Source organism: Ostrinia nubilalis, chromosome 8 (genome assembly GCF_963855985.1).
Source record: "Ostrinia nubilalis chromosome 8, ilOstNubi1.1, whole genome shotgun sequence".
NCBI lineage: Eukaryota > Metazoa > Arthropoda > Insecta > Lepidoptera > Crambidae > Ostrinia > Ostrinia nubilalis.
The window spans coordinates 11624194-11644836 of NC_087095.1; the positions used below are offsets into that span (position 1 = coordinate 11624194).

A 20643-nucleotide genomic window follows, 5' to 3' on the forward strand; every position below is an offset into this window, starting at 1 on the left:
CCACTGTCTGCCGGTTAATATAAATAAATAGAAATAGCAGTAGTAGGTACATTCGATTCAGGAGCAGTTCACTGAATTTACCATGCATTCTTGTATAGTGTATCTTATAAGAATGGGTATACAAAATTGCGTGGCATATTAAACAAGGTAGTGACGTGCTAATATCTAGACTTACAGATTACATACTCAAATACTAGTAGAAATGACTCGCATACCTACATAAGTTGGAATAACTTGGATTGACCAGTCCCCGAAAGCAGCGCCTGTTCACAGACATGACGAGTGAACCAGCCATCGCTTCACTCGACCATATTAGAGGGAATGTAACGACCCGCCTCACTACGCCACCACCCCAGAGACATTTTAGTGAGAATGACAATACCAAGTTATCTCTTAGAGAAAAAAAAACTAATAATAAAGCTAAGTAACAGTCCAGATTGAGAAGCATGACACTATAACATTTTAGAAAATTAGATTAGTTTATACATTACTTTTCATAGCACGATTTTAATTCTTTTTAGTGCGAGCATGAGAGGACCATAATCCTACTCCCAGGATGACTTATCATTAAGAAAATCTCGAGTTGTATAATAGGCTTTTTTAAGCATGTGATCTTTAACTATACCTTTAAATTTATTGTACGGTAGCTCTTTATATTTATCAGGGACTTTGTTATAAAAATGGATACCTTGTCCCATAAAGGTGGCAAACACTTTCTCTTTTTTCTTTGCGTAGGTACGTTAAAAAGAAATATATAAAAGAAAGGGGTTCTGAAATTTTTATACAAGAAAATAAAAATATTGGAAAATGTAGGTATGTAACAAATTTAACCTGCTTACATTGAGCGATGCGCACCATTTAACTTTTAGACTCAGCGTGATACAAAAATATAATTTTCAGTATTATAACCGATTCTGAAAAGTTAACAGATTTCATGAAATTATTCTGAATAAACAGATCAAGAAGTGAATTATTAATAACTCATACATCCCTGCGTGTTTTTTAATAACGGTTTTATTCTGTGACAAACTTTAACAAGATATCATCAATCATTTGAATAATCCAAAAAAATCCTGAAGTCATTTTAATACGCATCAGGACGTATTTGAGACAAATATTGAGACAAAGATTTCAGAATACTTTCATGTTCCAACGGCCACGCCAGTTTACTGCAAAGCAAGTTTTTGTTAACGACTATACTCTCTTACGTATTGTATATTTTTTATGGGTCCATAGTAAAGTCGGTTTACTCAATGATAAAGACAGTTTGAAAGGGCCCTCTTTTTATCTACAAGACAGTTTTAAAGCTTTGCTGATATTCGGAGCGGAACAGTTTTGTAATGGATGTTGGTCCTTTTTAATAACATGTTTTTATGCGTAGGTATTAACAATAACTTGCTTTAGAAATGCTAGCCTAACGACATGCCAACAAGTCTGGCGGATTTAAAAAGAACTATTAAACTTATGTCAAGGTCAAAATAGGATGTTGCCAGCAATGAAATCTTGTGATATTGTGTCTAACAAGATTAACTTTAATGAGAATAAAGTACTGCAATACAGATTTTTATTTATGTGACGATTTACTGAAATTAATATTTTACTAAAATAAGATACTTCTTATTTTAGTAAAATATTAATTTCAGTAAATCGTCACATAAAATTTGTGTTTTAAAAATGAGTCTATGATTTACTAATCATAGACTCATTTTTAAAACACAAATTTTTTGCGCATTTATAAAATTATATTTAATATTGAGGGTAGTTCAAAAATTATTAAAGGAAATATTTTGGGGGTATTACAATACTGAATCACTTTTAAAACCGTCATTTTAACATTCTTCAGCACATTATTCGAAAGCGTTGGTACAAATACGATTAATTAAAAGTAAAAGTTAATTATTACATTACAAGATGACGAAAAGAGGCAAAAAGGTAAGATTTATTCATATTAAGTTTATTAGAGTTATCATTGTTGCGTGTGTATTTTACGTAGTTAGTTGACTGAAAAAATATAGGTAACTTGTAACTTTTCCAGAATATTTTTACGATAAAACGTTAATAGTATGCTTGAAATTATAAAAAATTTAAGTACTCAAACGTTTAAAATGCATAATTCGATAATATCATTTGAATTGATACCTACCTTTACCTACTTATTTTTCATCACTAGGGTAAGTATGCAATTACAAATTATTGTAGTAAATAAGTAGCTATTTCCCAGAACTACTGGAACTTATATTAAAGATGATTAACGAGCTTCTACTTATATTTCAGGGTAGAGGTAAAGATGCAAAGGGCTCACCAAAGGGCTCACCAAAGAGTGATACAAAGCATGCTCCAAAGCAACGAAAGAGAAGTGAAGATTCGACTACACAGCAGCAGGATTCCGATGAAGAGACGGTTCTGGCCCCAGAAGAAAGTCCCGAGAAACACCTAGAACAACAGCAATTAATGGATCAAGTACCAAGACATATACTGCACATGAGACGAATTTTGGATAGCTACCCAGCATACAACCCCATTGATTTCTCGAGATCTGTCCAAGAAAGTCCGCTTAATTTGTCTAAGGATTCGGATACCGGCGAAGCAGAATCAGAACCAGCTCCCCTCAACTTATCAAGACATTCGGGATCAGGTTCCAGCGCCTTGTTAAGAGAATTGTTATCCAGTCCCTTAACCGCTCCCACCTCTTCAAAGAGAGATCGATATGGTAATTTGGTAAATTATCCAGAAGGAGCGTCTAGAAGTTTGTTAAGAGATCCAGAAACAAGTCAAGTTAGACCTTCAGGTGCTGATCCCAGAGCTATACCGAGTACCTCGAGAACAGGCTTAATTTACGTGTCAAGTGAATTGGGAGCATTTCCAAGCGGTAGCTCGACAGCAGGTCCTAGTTACCTGTTAAGAGCTTTGGAAGCAGGTCCAAGCACTTCACACAGTGGTCCAGAATCAGGTGCAAACATGTATAGAGATCTGGGAGCTGGTCCAAGTACTTCACACAGTGGTTTGGAAACAGGTATAGTTTATGGGTCAAGAGATTTGGGAGCATATGCAATTACTTCACACAGTGGCCCAGAATCAGGTGCAAACATGTATAGAGATCTGGGAGCTGGTCCAAGTACTTCACACAGTGGTTTGGAAGCAGGTAGAGTTTATGGGTCAAGAGATTTGGGAGCATATGCAATTACTACACACAGTGGCCCAGAAGCAGGTGCAAACATGTATAGAGATATTGGAGCTGGTCCAAGTACTTCACACAGTGGTTTGGAAGCAGGTAGAGTTTATGGGTCAAGAGATTTGGGAGCATATGCAATTACTACACACAGTGGCCCAGAAGCAGGTGCAAACATGTATAGAGATCTGGGAGCTGGTCCAAGTACTTCACACAGTGGTTTGGAAGCAGGTAGAGTTTTTGGGTCAAGGGATTTGGGAGCACATCTAAGTACTTCACACAGTGGCCTAGAAGCAGGTGCAAACGTGTATAGAGATATGGGAGCTGGTCCAAGTACTTTACACAGTGGTTTGGAAGCAGGTATAGTTCATGGGTCAAGAGATTTGGGAGCACATCCAAGTACTTCATACAGTGGCCCAGAAGCAGGTCCAAACTTGTCTAGGAACAGTGGTTTGGGATCAGGTAGAATTAACGTGTCAAAAGAATTGGGAGCATATCCAAGTACTTCACATAGTGGCCCAGCAGCAAGTGCAAAAATGTATAGAGATCTGGTAACTGGTCCAAGTACTTCACGCAGTGCTTCGGAAGCAGGCAAAATTTACGTGTCAAAAGAATTGGGAGCATATCCAAGTACTTCACACAGTGGCGCAGAAGCAAGCCCAAACTTGTCTAGAGATCCGAGAGCTGGTCCAAGTACTTCACACAGCGGTATGGTAGCAGGTAGAATGCACGTATCAAAAGATTTGGGAACACATCCAAGTGCTTCACACAGTGGCGCAGAAGCAAGCCCAAACTTGTCTAGAGATCCGAGAGCTGGTCCAAGTACTTCACACAGTGGTTTGGTAGCAGGTAGAATATACGTATCAGGAGATTTGGGAGCACATCCAAGTGCTTCACACAGTGGCGCAGAAGCAAGCCCAAACTTGTCTAGAGATCCGAGAGCTGGTCCAAGTACTTCACACAGTGGTTTGGTAGCAGGTAGAATATACGTATCAGGAGATTTGGGAGCACATCCAAGTGCTTCACATAGTGGCCCAGAAGCAGGTGCAAACGTGTCTAGAAGTTTGGGAGCACATCCAAGTGCTTCACACAGCGGCCCAGCAGTAGTCCCAAACTTATCTAGAGATTTGCGAGCACATCCAAGTACTTCATACAGAGGCCCGGCAGCTACTAGTTACGTGACAAGAGATAAGGGAGCAGGTTCAAGCTCTTCACACAGTGGTTCGGGAACAGGTCTCATTTACATGTCAACAGATTCGGGAACATACCCATATGTTTCACATAGTACCTTGGCAACTACTAGTTATCCGACAAGAGATTTGGGATCAGGTCCAAGCACTGTACATAGTGGCTCGGGAACAGGTGCAATTTATCCATCAAGAGATTTGGGAGCACATCCTTCATATAGCGGCTCGGCAGCAGATGCTGGTTACCTGTTAAGATATTTAGAAGCCGGTCCGAGTACTTCACACAGTAACGTAGAAGGAGCAGGACCAAGCACTTTACATAGTGGCTCGGGAACAGGTGCAATTTATCCATCAAGAAATTTGGGAGCACATCCTTCACATAGCAGCTCGACAGCAGATGCTGGTTACCTTTTAAGATATTTAGAAGCCGGTCCGAGTACTTCACATAGTAACGTAGAAGGAGCAGGACCAAGCACTTTACATAGTGGCTCGGGAACAAGTGCAATTTATCCATCAAGAAATTTGGGAGCACATCCTTCACATAGCAGCTCGACAGCAGATGCTGGTGACCTTTTAAGATATTTAGAAGCCGGTCCAAGTACTTCACACAGTAACGTCGAAGGACCAATTTACGCGTCTAGAGATTTGGGATCAGTTCCAAGCACTTTACATAGTGGCTCGGGAACAGGTGCAATTTATACGTCAAGAGATCCGAGAGCTTCGCACAGTGGCTTGGAAACAGGTTCAATGTATACGTCGAGAGATTTGGGAGCGTATACAAGTACCTCACACAGTGACTCGACCGCAGCCGCTAGTTATCTGAGAGATATGGCAGCAGTTCTGAGCACTTCACATAGTGGCTCAACAACTGGTAAAGTTTACGTGTATAGAGATGTAAACACAGGTGCAATTTACGTGGAAAGTGACATGGGAGCTGGTCCGAGTACTTCAAACAGTGGCTCGGCAACAGGTACTGTTTACTTGGCCAGAAACTTTATAACAGGCCCAAGTACTTTTTACAGTGGTGGTGCAGTTCAAATAGAAGCCAGTTATCCAATAATAGATTTAGATACAGAAAGCGGTGATTCAAGAGAAAGTACTGACGATCCCCTAAGAAATTCAGGAGCTAGCCCCAGCCATTCATCAAAAAAATCGAGAGCAGGTCCTAGTTCAGCACTATATTATGAATATGATTTCTCCAGGGTCCCGGATCCACGCAATGGCATGAATCAAGACCACTTTGATAGACTAAAGTGGAATATTGTTGATTATTTTTTAAATGTTCCACAAGCAGTGTATGACGTAATGACAGAAGAACAGAGAGAAGATTTAAGAGAGTGTGTGGCTAGAAATAAAAGAGGCGAACGATCAACAAGAAAAAGTTATCCGCAAAGTCCGAATAATGAAAAAGGTAAAGATGATGAGGATGAAGAGACTTTATCATGTGAGAGCAATAATTCCAATAATAGTAAAAATAAACCTAAGGATCCACCTGATAACGAAAAGCCTTCAACCAGTAAAAAAAAAGACAATCAGGTCAGTAATATTTTCTTAAACAAACATAAAAGTGATCAGATATGTCAGATTTCATCCTCAATTTCAGAAATAGCATCAGGCGTTGCACAAGAAAACGACGACGTAGCCTACTCGAAAGACGTAAATTCACTTATGAATAGTATGGTGAAGTGCAAGATCTCAACAACAGATGCAAAATTAAAATTCAGGGACGTTCAAGAGATTGAAAGAGAGGTTTTGCAAATAGATGTGGTACGAGAATCTAGCGATTTGTCTGACTTTGGAACTAAATTCATAGAGAAACTGGCTGCTAGTTTGCTTGAGAACAAGAAACCTGTTGTTTTAGATGTAGATACACGGGATACGTGGCCTAGAAAGAAACTAAGAGTACCTTCAGTGTTTTTACATCCCCCATTTGAGTTTCAGACCCACATAAGGAAATTACTCTCAATGGGAATTCAGTTTTATAATCCCGATAGGAATGCCTACTACACTAAAATTCTCGGCCTTTCTTTCGAAGATCAGCTAAAATTAACTCAATATTTTGATGAGCATCAAATTCCCTATCATACATTTGGTAATCCGTCAGATAAAATGGCAAGAGTAGTAATCAGAGGCCTGACGGGTAACATCGATGTGTCAAAAATAAAAGAAGAATTAACAGCGGCAAGCATTCCGGTGGTGAGGCTTCACAAAATGCATTTCAAGGGTATTCGTAGGAGACAGAGGCATCTTTTATTGGCAATCGTGCCTCACACTGAGGAAGGGCTGAGAATTTTAATGGTAAGGAAAATTTACGGGCAGGTCGTTTCGATGGAGCCTGCTGATGTTAAAACTATGCAGTGTCATCGCTGCCAGAGATGGGGACACGTACAGAGGCACTGCGGAGGGCGGGTCAAGTGCGTCAAGTGCGCAGGAGACCACTGGTCCGCTGAATGCAGAAGGGATCCACAGGACGATCCTCCCTCGTGCGCCAACTGTGGCGGCGATCACACGGCTAGCTACAGACAGTGCCACCACTGTCCCGACTCCAAAAGATACAAATCGCGACAATTCGAACATATAATACGTATCATCAAAAAGTCTCAAGTAACACCGACTCCTAAAAAATGTAAAAAACTATATACCGACGATCAGGCAGATTTGCCAATTAAAAAATCTTGAACGTGCCTAAGTTTTAATTATTTTATTTTATATTTCTATTCGAGCTTGTTTTTTTATTGTAACTTATTATTAGTTTAATGTGCATGCAATGGTGATTAATATAGTGTAGTAAATAAATAAGCTTTTTAGATATAATAGTGTTTTATTCAATTCCTTTAGGTAGTTCTTTGGAACAAAAGCTTACATTATCTTATCAATAATATTCTAATGATTACTATACAAATAATTTGTACAAGTCTAGCTACATTCTAATCCTACATACATTTTACTCATATTTACATTTCTAATATTCGATAATACTATACAGTTTAGTTATGGCCATTTAATTAATTAACTTACTCTATTTTGGAATATCATAAAGCTAAAAAACTGGCCATATAAGTAGGCCAGAATTCACCAAATTAAAACAATCCATTTATCCGCAAATCTTTTTTTATATTTAACTTGTTAACTAATCGCAGTTTACGGATAAATAACCGTTAAATTTAACCTTTGGTGAGTTCGGGCCTTACAACTACTAGTAAATATTTTACATTAGCTAATATTACTTAGGAACAAAAACCTGAATTGCCTTCATTAAAACTCCGTCACGTGGCTTTGACGGTTTGCTGAATGGTATTCCTGAGGCTATCTGAGCTTGCTGCTTCGTCGGTGATAGGGGTGACACGGACCTGGAAGAAATTATTAATTGGTAAGTATTTGGGATAAAGTAACCTTACGGTAAGATGGTGCCATGTCTTTGTTCTATGGTTGGCTTTGGAATTGGGAATAAGTAAATGCAAACTAAATCAATTCGATTCTGATTTAGAATATTATATAGACTGAAATCAGTGAAATTACACATACAATTTATTATGAATAGGTAGCTATTATATCTGCTTAGGTAATTTTAAGATGATTTGCAATGATTTTATGAGAAGAGATTAATATGAATATTAATACACAAAATAGATTGTGCAGGGTTCGAACCCGCAACCTCTATCTTAGCACTCAAATTCGCGACTGAATGGCTCCTGCAATGAATACTAAATGATGACTATAATAATGATGAGTTACAGTAAATGCTTACCTCCAATGTAAGTTTGGGCACAGCTATCCTGTTTCCATCCAGCTCTCCCAGTACTCTATCCAGGGTATCCACCAATCGGTCTGCGTCTTGCGTCGTGAACACCATAGGCGGTTTGAACTTTAACACATTGCTGTCGGGGCCGTCGCGGCTTATCAGGATCTTTTCGTCGCGCATCCTGGGAAAATACATTATGAGTTTAGATATCGATAATTTATTATATTGTACAGCCCTATTGGTCTAAAGTGAAGACGATTGTGAAATCTTTTTAACGTTCTGTACCCAAAAAGAGAAATTGGGATTATCGATATACCTAATTAGTAGGATATATTCAATAAATCAGATCGAATCAAATCAAATTGTATTTGCAGAACTAAATGTCATGATAATACAGGTATTCAGAGAAACTAACTAAGATATTTTTATTTCTATTTGTGTACGAGAGTATACGCGTGTAAATGTTTGGTACAAACTATTTTTAACTGCACAAGTAAAGTTCATTGACTGTCACCGCTGGTTTCGAAAATAGAAAACGTAGATGTTATTAATCAAGTGCTTTAAGCGACTTAAAGTTTCAGTACTGATCATCAATTGCTTCAAGCGACTTACCGGTTAACAATGTGTTTAGCTTCAGCTGTGGCTGGGGTCCTCGCTTCCCTGTCGGTGACCAGTTCGACTCCGACGAACAATCCTTTGCCTCGTACATCGCCGACTAAGCTATGCCTGTGCTTGAGGTCTTCGCAGCGGGACAGGAGATGGTTGCCGACGCGAGCGGCGCGTTCCATTAGACGTTCTTCTTCGATCACGTCGAGAACAGCGTTCGCGATCGCACAGGATACTGGGTTGCCGCCATACTGTAAATGAAAAAAAATATTATTAGTTGGAGTATATTTTATAAGTCGAAGCAGGCCTGTTCATCTCCGCGAGTTTACATCGAAAACAAAACACGCACGATGGCCCACCTACAGGATACTATTCGACAAAGCCTCACATACGAGCGAACATTGACTCACGCACGCGTATTCTTGTGTATGATGGAAGAAAATAAAGAAAATGGTGTACTAAATACTGTGCAGTATTTAACTGCCTAAATAATAATAAAAACACAGAATGTACCTTTTTAAGTTGCCTCAAGACACTGAGAGGTAAATAAGTAGTTAATATTATTCATGATAATTCATGCTAAATCATATATTTCCTCCGCCATTTTCCGCAGTTTGGCACCTCACGTCACATCATTTTACCGAAGTTAGCCCTATAGCTTCGGCGCAGTGCCGATCACTGACGTTTGTCAACAAAATGGTGCTTGACTCTTGAGACAGGCTAAATTACACCATATTGTTATTGACATTGAGCATACATTTTTTTAAATACCTTCGCGAAGTAAAACTTCTGTACGTAGTACTTATTATTATTCTGTGGTCGAAGGAAGTTATAGAAGAATTAGTGTTATTAATTTCATCTAAGATTTAACTTTCTTGTAGTCACTTTTGTATAGTTAAAAATCTTATCTACCTACAAGCTAATTTGGAAAAAATATTGTACCCAATCTTTAGATTCGAGTAAAATTACGAGTTATCATTTGGGTGAAAGCTTATAATAATTGAATACCCAATACCAAAAAATTAAGCCGACCGGTTTATTTTTATTAGACCTTTTATTTGAAGCCAAATATGTCAAATACAAAACAAATCAAATACACTTGGCATCAAATAAATCGCACCTCCCGCAACAAGCACTTCTCAAACGTATGCATCCCCACTTCCCACCAATATTGGTTCCATTTGAAAGCCTAGTTCTAAACTTTATTTCATTAAAGGAAAGGTTTTTACCCCAAAAATGTGTTTTAGAAAGATCCAGAGTCACTTCTTCAAAAAATAGGTAGTTACGCTTAAGCCAACTTTTATGGCTATAAAACTGTTATATTGGGATTAATCGCTATCCATCTGTTAAAAAGGACACGTAAGATCATTATTTAGTTTTATAACCACAAAAATTGGTCTGATTGATCCCAGAGGTGAGCCCCAAATGAGGCCTTTTTTCAAGTCACATTTAATTTTATGGTACCTGTTAATTGTTTATAAAAAAAATTAAATGTGTTTTTCTTTAAGTTTATTTATTGGGCTTTCAAATAACACCAATATTGTTGGTGCCCATGATTGTTTCAGAAGAAAATCTTTAAAGTTCGCGTCGCGGAAGGTGCGATTTATTTGATGTTGAGTGTATTAAATTCTAAGATAGGCTGATAGGTACAGGTGACAACAACACCTACTGGCTATTTATCAACTTTTCTTCAACAGGTTGCTATGGACTCTGATATAGGTAGGTAAAACTACACTCGCGAGCAAAACTATGGAATCACTTACATGAAGTTGTTTCCACGCGATCTTGTGTACTAACGAATTTGTTAGTAACAAAAAAAGTGGCACCATTTTAAAGATTAAACTTTTACCTTTTAATTGATACCAAATTCATTTAAATCACACCGGTATTTAAAAATATATCCCGGCTGATGTGAAGAAGTAAGGAAAAAGACATGTATCAACTGTTTGATACGTCGCGAGTTGCGGCCCATTTACCCTCTATAAAAACACGTGTTTTCGGATTTTTGCTTTCACACGTTGATCCATACACATCTCCGCTTTTTTTGACACTTTACCTGGGATTCTACACCTACAGAAGCAGCACAAATCGTTGCACTATTGCAAGAAGGGCTCAGCCAGCGGGCTGTCGCACGTCAGCTCCAAATAAGCCAGTCCTGGGTTTCGAAAGTTTTAAGACGCTTTCGGGAGACTGGTGGCTTTATCCCGAGACCAAGTTCTGAACAGCGCCGGTGCATATCGCAGAGGGATGACCGTTTTTTCATGTCAACCTCTCTATGAAATCGTCATTTGACTGGTATCGACGTCCAGCAAGAGCTCAGAAATGTACGTAGGATAGCTGTTAGCGTGTGGACAGATCGTCTAAGATATAAGCAATAGAATTTGTCTCCAAAAAGGCCTGCCACAGGCTCGAAACTGACGGTAGGTCACCGACAAGCACGCTTTCAATTAACTCGAACTTATTTTGATGGGTAGGCGAGTAATGGAGGCGAGTTTTGTTCTCCGATGAATGCAGACTGTGTTTGCAGTGCAGCAGTTGAAGAGGTCGGGTCTATAGGCAGCCTGGGGAGCGATTTGTGCAGTGCTGGTTCGCTGAAACAGTGGCTTATGGGGGTGGCTTGCTCGACTTCCCATCGAGATGTGTACGAGCAAATTGAAAGCGTGCTTATCGGTGACCTGCCGTCAGTTTCGAGCCTGTGGCAGGCCTTTTTGGAGACAAATTCTATTGCTTATATCTTAGACGAACTGTCCACACGCTAACAGCTATCCTACGTACATTTCTGAGCTCTTGCTGGACGTCGATACCAGTCAAATGACGATTTCATAGAGAGGTTGACATGAAAAAACGGTCATCCTTCTGCGATGTGCACTGGCGCTGTTCAGAACTTGGTCTCGGGATAAAGCCACTAGTCTCCCGAAAGCGTCTTAAAACTTTCGAAACCCAGGACTGGCTTATGTGCAGCTGACATGCGACAGCCCGCTGGCTGAGCCCTGCTTGCAATAGTGCAAGGATTTGTGCTGCTTCTGAAGGTGTAGAATCCCAGGTAAAGTGTCAAAAGAAGCTGAGATGTGTATGGATCAACGTGTGAAAGCAAAAATCCGAAAACACGTGCTTTTATAGGGGGTAAATGGGCTGCAACTCGCGACGTATCAAACAGTTGATACATGTCTTTTTCCTTACTTCTTCACATCAGCCGCGATATCTTTTTAAATACTGGTGTGATTTAAATGAATTTGGTATCAATTTAAAGGTAAAAGTTTAATCTTTAAAATGGTGCCACTTTTTTTGTTACTAACAAATTCGTTAATACACAAGATCGCGTGGAAAAAACTTCATGTAAGTGATTCCATAGTTTTGCTCGCGAGTGTACAATCAGGTTGACATACGTATCATAATTAACCCTTGCGTATGTTTATATTTGTGATCGGATACTGTTATCTAAATAGATATCAATAGGAATATTTTCTCTCAAGAACAATAAACAATCTTTTTAAAGGAGGTAAACAAAGTTTGTTTAAGTTTAATTAGGCATTTATCGCAATCTGATGTTGCTAACACATTTATGACATCACGTTTGTGCGAGTGAGAATATTGGTGTTAATTAAATAAGTACCTAACCGGAAAATCTACTTCGATGTTTCATGTCAAAATACAACTCTATAACATTTGATTGGAAAACCTAAATCATAAGAATCAAACCTGGAGTTTTGGCATCTAAAAGAGCGTACCGAAAGGTTAACCTTTTTCAAAAACTATCTCAGTACTAAGTGCCTAGTTCTTGCCTATCCTTACTTTAATGTGTTTACAAAAAATAATCAGAATTAGGCCTCCGTATCACTTGAACCTATTTTCCAGACATAACAAATTATTCAATACTTTATCAACTCACAGTATTAAAGTACTCCACGCCAGTATCAGCGAAGCTCTTAGCTATTTCTGGGGTGGTGATAACGGCTGCTACCGGGTGGCCGTTGCCCATGGGTTTGCCCATGGTGACTATGTCAGGCACCACGTCTTGCGTTTCGAAAGCCCACATGTGGGAGCCCACGCGGCCGAAGCCCACTTGGACTTCATCAGCTATGCACACTCCGTCGGCTTCGCGGACGTACCTGGAACAAATGGAATTATTTATTAGAATTTGTAAGTTAGTCAAATAGTTTTAGGGTGGTTATTTTGATTAATCGATGTTTTGCTCTGTTACATAGTGTTGACTTCTTCAAGAATCGATACTACTAATATTTTAAATCCGAAAAGAACTGCCTGTGTGTTACGTTTTTACGACTAAACCGGAAAAAATATTCTTATAGCGGGTGATTTTTTAGGGGATAAAAGTTTGTAAGGGAGACTAGAATCATTTTCTTGTGTTAGCGATATGAAAACTATTTTTATTATTCAGCTTTGTAGGTAAATAAATGTTGTGCCTATTACCTTCCTAATCTATACTAATATTATAAATGCGAAAGTATCTCTGTCTGTCTGTCTTGCTTTCACGCCTAAACCACTGAACCGATTTTGATGAAATTTAGCATAGAGATAGTTTGAGTCCCGGGAAAGGACATAGGATAGTTTTTATCCCGGTTTTTGAAACAGGGACGCGCGCGATAAAGTTTTTCTGTGATAGACAAAATTCCACGCGGGCGAAGCCGCGGGTGGAAAGCTAGTCAGTAATGAGGAACAGACAGTGCAGTCCTAAGATAGGTCTAGAGTCTATGCTAATCAGTGAACTAATTAAGAAACCATATTCCGATAAATTAATTAGCGATCTATTAACTACGCCCAATTAAAATGAGCAAAACAAAGATAGCGTAATAGATTGAAACAATGTAAAATATAATATCGTTTCAAATTACAAAGGAACTGAAGCTTATTCAAATATGTTTAAAGATAAGTTAAGATTATATTTTCCAGTTATATCCAGTATTTTGTAATCGTAACCCGAACTGTTTGACATCTCGGTTATCTAACTTGTTCGTATACAATGTGTAACTACAATGATCACGTGCAATAATATTGCGTTCTAACAAAACTAATTGACTACATCGTTGCAACCGTGACCGTGAATGCAACTTATGGCTAATCAAGATTTATTGGCGCACATTAAAATGTATGTTTAATGTAATGCAAAACATATTGATAACAATATTACGAGTATATTTAGAGTTCTGTCTTCTTTACATTTTCTTGAAGTTCACGCTAGTATCTAATGATTAGGTCGATAATGATTGATTTAATGATCTTAAAATATGCTTTATAACATCTGTGCCATCCAATGGGCTTGTTGTAACATAAATCACACGTGCATCCTATTAAAGAGATTTTTATCAAGAGCAAGCACATAAAATCGAAATTGTCGACACACTTACGTCATCTAACACTTCCATACGCCAGCGTTATACTACGAACGAAAAAACTAATATAGCCTAGGGGCCTTCTATAAATAGGATGATAACCGAATGTCCCAGCTAAACTAATAAACATTACTATAGGACTTCGGCAAAATATATTATTTACTACTTTTTATACTAAGATAGTGGATAAAGAATGGCGAACTTACTCAAATACTCTCTTTAAGTAGCCATCAGGCGGTATGATCTGCCCGCCGCAACTTTGCAGGCTCTCCGCTATAAATGCACATACACCGCCATGCTTCTCCTTGGCTTCTTTGCACAATGAGCCGACCTCATCGGCAAACATCAACCCAAGTTCCTCTTCAGAAATCGAGTCCTTAGGGTACGTGTATTTCCCTCTGTAGATATCAGGGACGGGCGCCTGTGGGGTTAAAATTTTCTATAACACATAATATTTTAAAACTAAGTAATAGATCGTTTTGTTAATCTTTTTCCAAACCACAAATTATCTTTTCAACAAATATTGTTTCGCTAACTTTATTTTAATGATAAATTGAATGTGACCAGTTCAACGATCACTAATCGGTTTTGAATACAATGTTTATTAAACATACTATAAATAGCTTATGCAACTTATTATTTTTGTATGACTAAGTTACGAGTAGGTATTGTAATGTTAAGTTTTTCCTAATTTAGAACCCCCAAACAAAACTACGGCCAATTGTGACCCTATGTGGGTCCGAATATATGACTAACTTACCACGTGAACCCACTCTGGCTTGTCTGGCCCTCCTGGTAGGTTCAGTTTGTACGGGGAGACATCGATCATAGAGGTAAGGTGGCCATGATACGCGCTGTAACAAACAGGGGCTAGTAGCACCCTAAAACACTTCGACGAGCGAAGTAACAAAATCTGGCATTCACTCACTCATTCATTCATTCTTGGGCATTTCGAAGTTTTGGGAATAATTCGAAATATTTGGACAAATAAAGAAAATCAGTGCCTTTGCACATACGCGACATAATCACGGATATTTTTGGCATAAAAACTGTTTGAAATACATAAAATTATGAAAGCTTTTAGACAGATACTGTATACGAACTGTGATTTGTTCATATTAAAAATTCTCAATCCTAATGCTGAATATCTTCAAAAAGATCAAATAAGTTTACTGTCACAAATAGTACAATCGAGACAATGCAAAAAGTATTTCAAATATATTTTGCACACCCTATAGGAATTATACAATTCTTGAACAAATTACTTTCTGATCATATTATCTCCAGAATCAATTATTATATTTCACGTATAAAATATCTGCCTAAAAGCTTTATGTAATCGACGATTTTCATACTAACTGCGACATGGTTATCAGGAAAGATAACAAAAGCCATTAACGAGCTTTGATTTTATCTATTCGGCAAACTATCAAACATGGCTTTCACGGGTTTATCTACATTCATTTCAGAAAATTGCCACGTTTATACGAAAACAAAATCAACTGCCAAAGAATTTCATTCACAGCTCCCTTCCACACTGTACTGAACAAAAACCCCCTTTTGTGTTTTGGCCAATTCGTAAAATGTAGATAAACTTACTGGTCGAGTGTGATGACGTCCTTATTCTTTGTGTGGATCCTGGCCAGCCTTAGAGCGAGGTCATTGGCCTCAGATCCGGAGTTGACGAGGAAGCAGACAGAGAGAGGCTCGGGCAGGGTCTTAACCAGTCTCTCTGCTAGGATCACTAGCTCATCGTGGAGATATCTGTTATTGGTTGATATCAGAGACATTTGATTACGACCTGCCTCGACCACGTGAGGGTGGCAATGCCCAACTGTAGAAAGGAGAATTAATTTTAATATCTAGTTTTACATAAAATCAAAATATGTTATAAGAATCGAGTCAATTAAGGTTTTTCTATTTTTAATGGACCTGCGAGTAATAGGGACCAATCTTTATCCCAGGTTATTCATTATTAATTAAAGGTAAGGTTTCTTTATCAATTAATAATATCTTAATTTAATGCCATTTTGTCAAAATAAATTAATGTAATGTCATCTGTTAATGTCTTTTTAATCACAGGAAATCATACTTAGACATAATGGACTGACGTGTGCTGATGATGTTGCAAAAGATAACTTTCTTACCGTGAGCAACGTTGTTGATGCAATCGAGATATCTTTCGCCCGTTTCATCATACATGAATTGCGCGATACCGCGGACAATTTTTAATGGTGATGAACGGAAGAATAATTGACACGCAGCCCTGCAATAAAAAAAAAACACGTTATAGAAATAAGCAGAAAAAACAACTGACCAAAAAAGAATCATGCTGTATATGAAATAACAATATCTGCCAAATGTGAAACGGAATAACGATATGTTATAACTTTATGAATTGTCAATAAAATTATGTCTAAAAAGAATCATGCTATACAGGGTGTTAGGTAAATGGGTATATGAGCCGACACTAGCCCATGTTAACATATGCATATAAATGGTATGGTGAAGTCAGAAACTTGATATCATAATTTTATTTTTTTAAATATTCATACAAAATAAAATGTATAAAATCTGATTTGTATGAAAATTAAAATAATTTAAATTATGATATCAATTTTCTGACTTTACCATACGATTTATATGCACATGTTAACATGGGCTAGTGTCGGCTCATATACCCATTTACCTAACACCCTGTACATATATGAAATTACAACAGCTGCCAAATGTGAAACGATGTGATATAATAATTATGTATATGAGTATATTTTATGACATCAATTTGGCACTAGATTGATGTTGGCACTTTTACATACAAGTAATTGAGAGCAAATTATTATGTTCAATCAAAATCATACATACCCAATGTGTTTTTCGCGGAGCTTGATTGTTTCAGCCTTGGGCATCGATTGTAGGTACGCCATTGTATCTGTGAAAATTTAATCTGAAAATAAAATAATTAAATTACACATTCGAATTCATCAAAAAATTATAAAATATTTTTTCAATAAAAATTACCTGTCGAATGCACCGACCGCGTTGCGTCTATAATCTATCAGTTGTTGGTCTAATCTAAGTCGTAAACGCGAGTGACGCGTCACGCGTGAACTGCGAGCATTGAATGCTGAAAGTAGTACGTATACGCGTATTATATAGCGGGAGAGGCGCGCACGCCCTCCGCGCGACCAATGGCAACAAAACAGGGGCTAACGTTATCACTGATAGCCGACATCGTGTTAACCCGCCGGCCACGCGACGCGGGGCTCGATGCCATGGCGCGAACGCATGGGCGTTAAGTGGAAGTCATCAAGATTTAAAGACAAGCTTTTCGCGCGAATGTCTTCTGGATCAAATCGGAAGACATCAACGGGAATGTCCATGATTGTCAATAACTAGAATTTGGTTTACCTTTTCTAAGCGGTGCACTTTAAGTATAGAACGTCAAATTGCATCCAAATCCGTTCATCCGCATGCAACATTGTCTTACTAATATTATAAATGCGAATGTTTGTATGGATGTCTGAATGTTAACATGTTTGTTACTTTTTCACGCAAAAACTACTGAACGGATTTTGATGAAACTTTACAGTATTATCTTTATAACTCAGAATAACATAATCCTACTATCTTACTATACTAATACTAATATTTATAAATGCGAAAGTTTGGAAGTCTGGATGTTTGTTACTCTTTCACGCTAAAACTACTGAACGGATTTTGAAGAAACTTTACAGTATTATTGTTTATAACCCAGAATAACATATAGGCTATAATTTATGACGATCTGTGACAAACGAAATTTCACGCAGGTGAAGCCGCGGGCAAAAGCTAGTTGTAATAGAGTTAATACAATTTCTTAGTACATTTACCTAATCATGTATAAAAAATATTTAAAAAAATATCTTGATTAAAACTAAAATTGAATGGTGTTTTAATTTGACGTTGCTATTTTTTCGATTAGGTACTGTAGTAATTATTTGTAATTACTTCTGTAATTACCAAGCACAACATTTATAAATTGCATTGATGATTGAGAGAGATTGATGATTAATTATAATAAATGTAAAATAATTAGCAAATTATTAATAATTAAGCCTTAATGTCACACATTTACTAAAAACGGTTTACAAATTATCCTGGTACCGTTTAGCCTGTAATAAACATAATAATTAACTGCTAGATTAAGGCAATACAATTACGCCAATTTTCCTCGACCCTTCTTATGACGTTCATAAGTTATCATTGTTCGTAACTTCGCACATTACCTAGGAAAATAAGATCATAAAGACTCATAAAAATAAGTCGTAATAAATTACATAGGATTGCAAGAATGCGTAATATAAATTTGACGACATTCCTAAATAAGACAGAAAACGCACTCTAAATACTGATTAATTGAGTTCAAAATTGCGAAATGAAATCGCGAAAATATTTTTGTTGACCCTACCATTTAGTTTTAAAATAGACTATCTTTGTTTATACATCAATGTGTTATGTCATTAGTAAAATGCGAAATATTTATATACCTAACGTCGACAAACTGATATGGTTGTTTGGCAAACGTATTTGAACTTTTGAAGAATTTTCCGTCTTCAAATCGCTGTACCCCAACATTGTCATGTGATATCTGAACATAGTGATTTGGAGAAAGGAAAATCACTGCTTTAAGAGCGTTTACGCCGTTTGGCGCAAAAACAGTACTTTTTCAACTCGTTACAATCATTAACCAGTAATATTACAAATATGTTATGGGCATAAATTGTTAGGCAATTTCGTCGTCTAAATAGTTAATTGAGAAAATATTGCAATTAGTTTAGTATTTAAGAATTCTATCAAGATACGTCCACACAGGTTTTGTAAATTTCCACTTTAGCGTCAGTTTACAAGCTGAAATTTTTATAAAAATACTGTGAAAACGATTTAACAAACATTTATATCCTATAGCATAGATCCTTGGGCAAATAGTTATCTGAGAAAATTTTTAGATTTAAGCATTTTACAATAAGAAATCACAAATTAAAAGAACGTGAAATACCCAAAAATCAAAGTGATTTTTTTTACCAATATTCTTCCTTTATTCAACACAAAAATAGCTTAATATAATAGAAGAATATCTTATCTAAAATATTTACTTTGAAATTTTAAATAATTCATTGTAATTTTTTTTCTATGAGTATTTGAAAAATACTATAAAACGCCGCGCACGAATCGTTCAAATTCAGTCCGCCTCGAGGCGTTCCAGAGTGAGGTCACGTCGCTCGGTGCTCTGCTGACATGTGTCACGCGTACGTTGATCTTTGACAGGTAGCTGGACTTTTATAGTGTATCCGCAAAATCTTGGTGGTAGATTTTGCGATCACGTGGTAATTAAAATATTTTATTGTTATTTTTCATTACAGTCTATTTTTACAACAAATTCTATTTCAGACGTAATGAAAAATAAAATTAAGTTATTTTTAGCGATGAAACGAAAACGAATGACGAAAATTTGGAACAGCAAGTTATGTATGTATGTATACTAATATTATAAAGAGGAATAATACTAATAATTTATTTGCCATAAATAGGTGGTTACAGAATAGTTAATAGGAATGCTCTGCCAGCAGGGTCCCACCTAGTTGTAGGGGGAACATACACAACATATTACAGTCGGAAAATCTTTGCGGTAGGTACCTCGGATTGTAGTTAGTTGGACAGTGGTCATTTGACGGCCACTTGAATCGTCTCACCCCTAAGCTTTTGGCTACCGCCGGCGCACTAAGCCGGTTGATGCCTAATCTCGGAGGCCCGGCCGCACTGAGTCGCTGACTATACTTTTGCGTCGCGCGTTGGTCCTATATGGGGCTCGAGTATGTATGTATACTGTTGAAAAAAGCGCAACGCATGATATCACTGAGGCACAGGCTAAGGTAATTCGTGGATACCGCATAGTATCCGCGGTCCGTCTATTCCCGGTTGTGGACACTGACTATGTCCCTACTGAGGATAAATGGGAAAAAAATTAATGTCATTAGTGGCGACGTATAACAATCCTACTTCCTATCCTACTAATATTATAACTATAACTAATATTATAAATGCGAAAGTTTGGATGTCTGGATGTTTGTTACTCTTTCACTCAAAAACTACTAAACGGATTTTGTTGAAACTTTACAGTATTATTGTTTATAACCCAGATTAACATTATAGGCTATAATTTAAGACAAATAAATTTCAATAAATAAATAAGACGTGTCTAAAAAGCGCAATCTATCGTCATTGGTTAAAATCTACAGCGCTGGACAAACTACTGTTTTTGACGTTCGTAAATATTCATGCGGGGTAAGCCGTGAAACGCCATCTATCAACATGATATCAAACAACAGATTTTACGAACTAAGGAGTAAAACGAGGTCCACGCGTACGAAGTCGTGGGCGGCCGCTAGTTCAAAATAAAATTAATAATATTTGTATTCATCTGGTCTTACTTGACTTTTACTTTACGTACCTATGTCATGCACGATGACATTTGCGCCAATATTTGTGTACGTCCCCACTAGGCATAATTGGGATGTATTTTTCTAATTTGTCATAAGTTGTGAGAAAGCC

At 37.4% G+C, this 20643-nt stretch overlaps 2 protein-coding genes across 3 annotated transcripts; one reads left to right on the plus strand and one right to left on the minus strand.

The window, feature by feature from the left end:
* Positions 1–1911: 1911 nt before the first annotated feature.
* LOC135074228 (hornerin-like) lies at positions 1912–4933 on the plus strand. The gene is made up of 3 exons (XM_063968522.1): positions 1912–1932; positions 2275–4792; positions 4875–4933. The coding sequence occupies exons 1-3, from the start codon at positions 1912–1914 to the stop codon at positions 4931–4933; spliced, it is 2598 nt and encodes an 865-aa protein (XP_063824592.1).
* Positions 4934–7157: 2224 nt separating this feature from the next.
* LOC135073936 (alanine--glyoxylate aminotransferase 2-like) lies at positions 7158–17193 on the minus strand. Of its 2 annotated transcripts, none has more exons than XM_063968190.1 (10): positions 17074–17193; positions 16918–16984; positions 16200–16318; positions 15652–15886; positions 14813–14906; positions 14259–14473; positions 12594–12813; positions 8711–8955; positions 8105–8279; positions 7158–7706 (listed from the first exon to the last, which is right to left on the minus strand). In XM_063968190.1, the coding sequence occupies exons 2-10, from the start codon at positions 16977–16979 to the stop codon at positions 7623–7625; spliced, it is 1449 nt and encodes a 482-aa protein (XP_063824260.1). In that variant the 5' UTR covers positions 16980–16984; positions 17074–17193; the 3' UTR covers positions 7158–7622. The 2 variants fall into 2 exon arrangements, with proteins under 2 accessions (XP_063824260.1, XP_063824259.1); XM_063968189.1 differs by having other exon boundaries at positions 16918–16999.
* Between the last annotated feature and the right edge of the window lie 3450 nt (positions 17194–20643).

What these genes read in the sequence shown, in the direction of transcription:
- LOC135074228 (XM_063968522.1), top strand. Translation starts at nt 1,912, where the DNA reads ATGACGAAAAGAGGCAAAAAG. An exon ending in TGACGAAAAGAGGCAAAAAG is followed by an intron (nt 1,933 to 2,274) that starts GTAAGATTTATT and finishes CTTATATTTCAG; the next exon opens with GGTAGAGGTAAAGATGCAAA. An exon ending in ATATTTAGAAGCCGGTCCGA is followed by an intron (nt 4,793 to 4,874) that starts GTACTTCACATA and finishes TTATCCATCAAG; the next exon opens with AAATTTGGGAGCACATCCTT.
- LOC135073936 (XM_063968190.1), bottom strand. Translation starts at nt 16,979, where the DNA reads ATGGCGTACCTACAATCGATGCCCAAGGCTGAAACAATCAAGCTCCGC. An exon ending in CTCCGCGAAAAACACATTGG is followed by an intron (nt 16,319 to 16,917) that starts GTATGTATGATT and finishes TTTTTATTGCAG; the next exon opens with GGCTGCGTGTCAATTATTCT. An exon ending in GCGTGGAGTACTTTAATACT is followed by an intron (nt 8,956 to 12,593) that starts GTGAGTTGATAA and finishes TTTCATTTACAG; the next exon opens with TATGGCGGCAACCCAGTATC.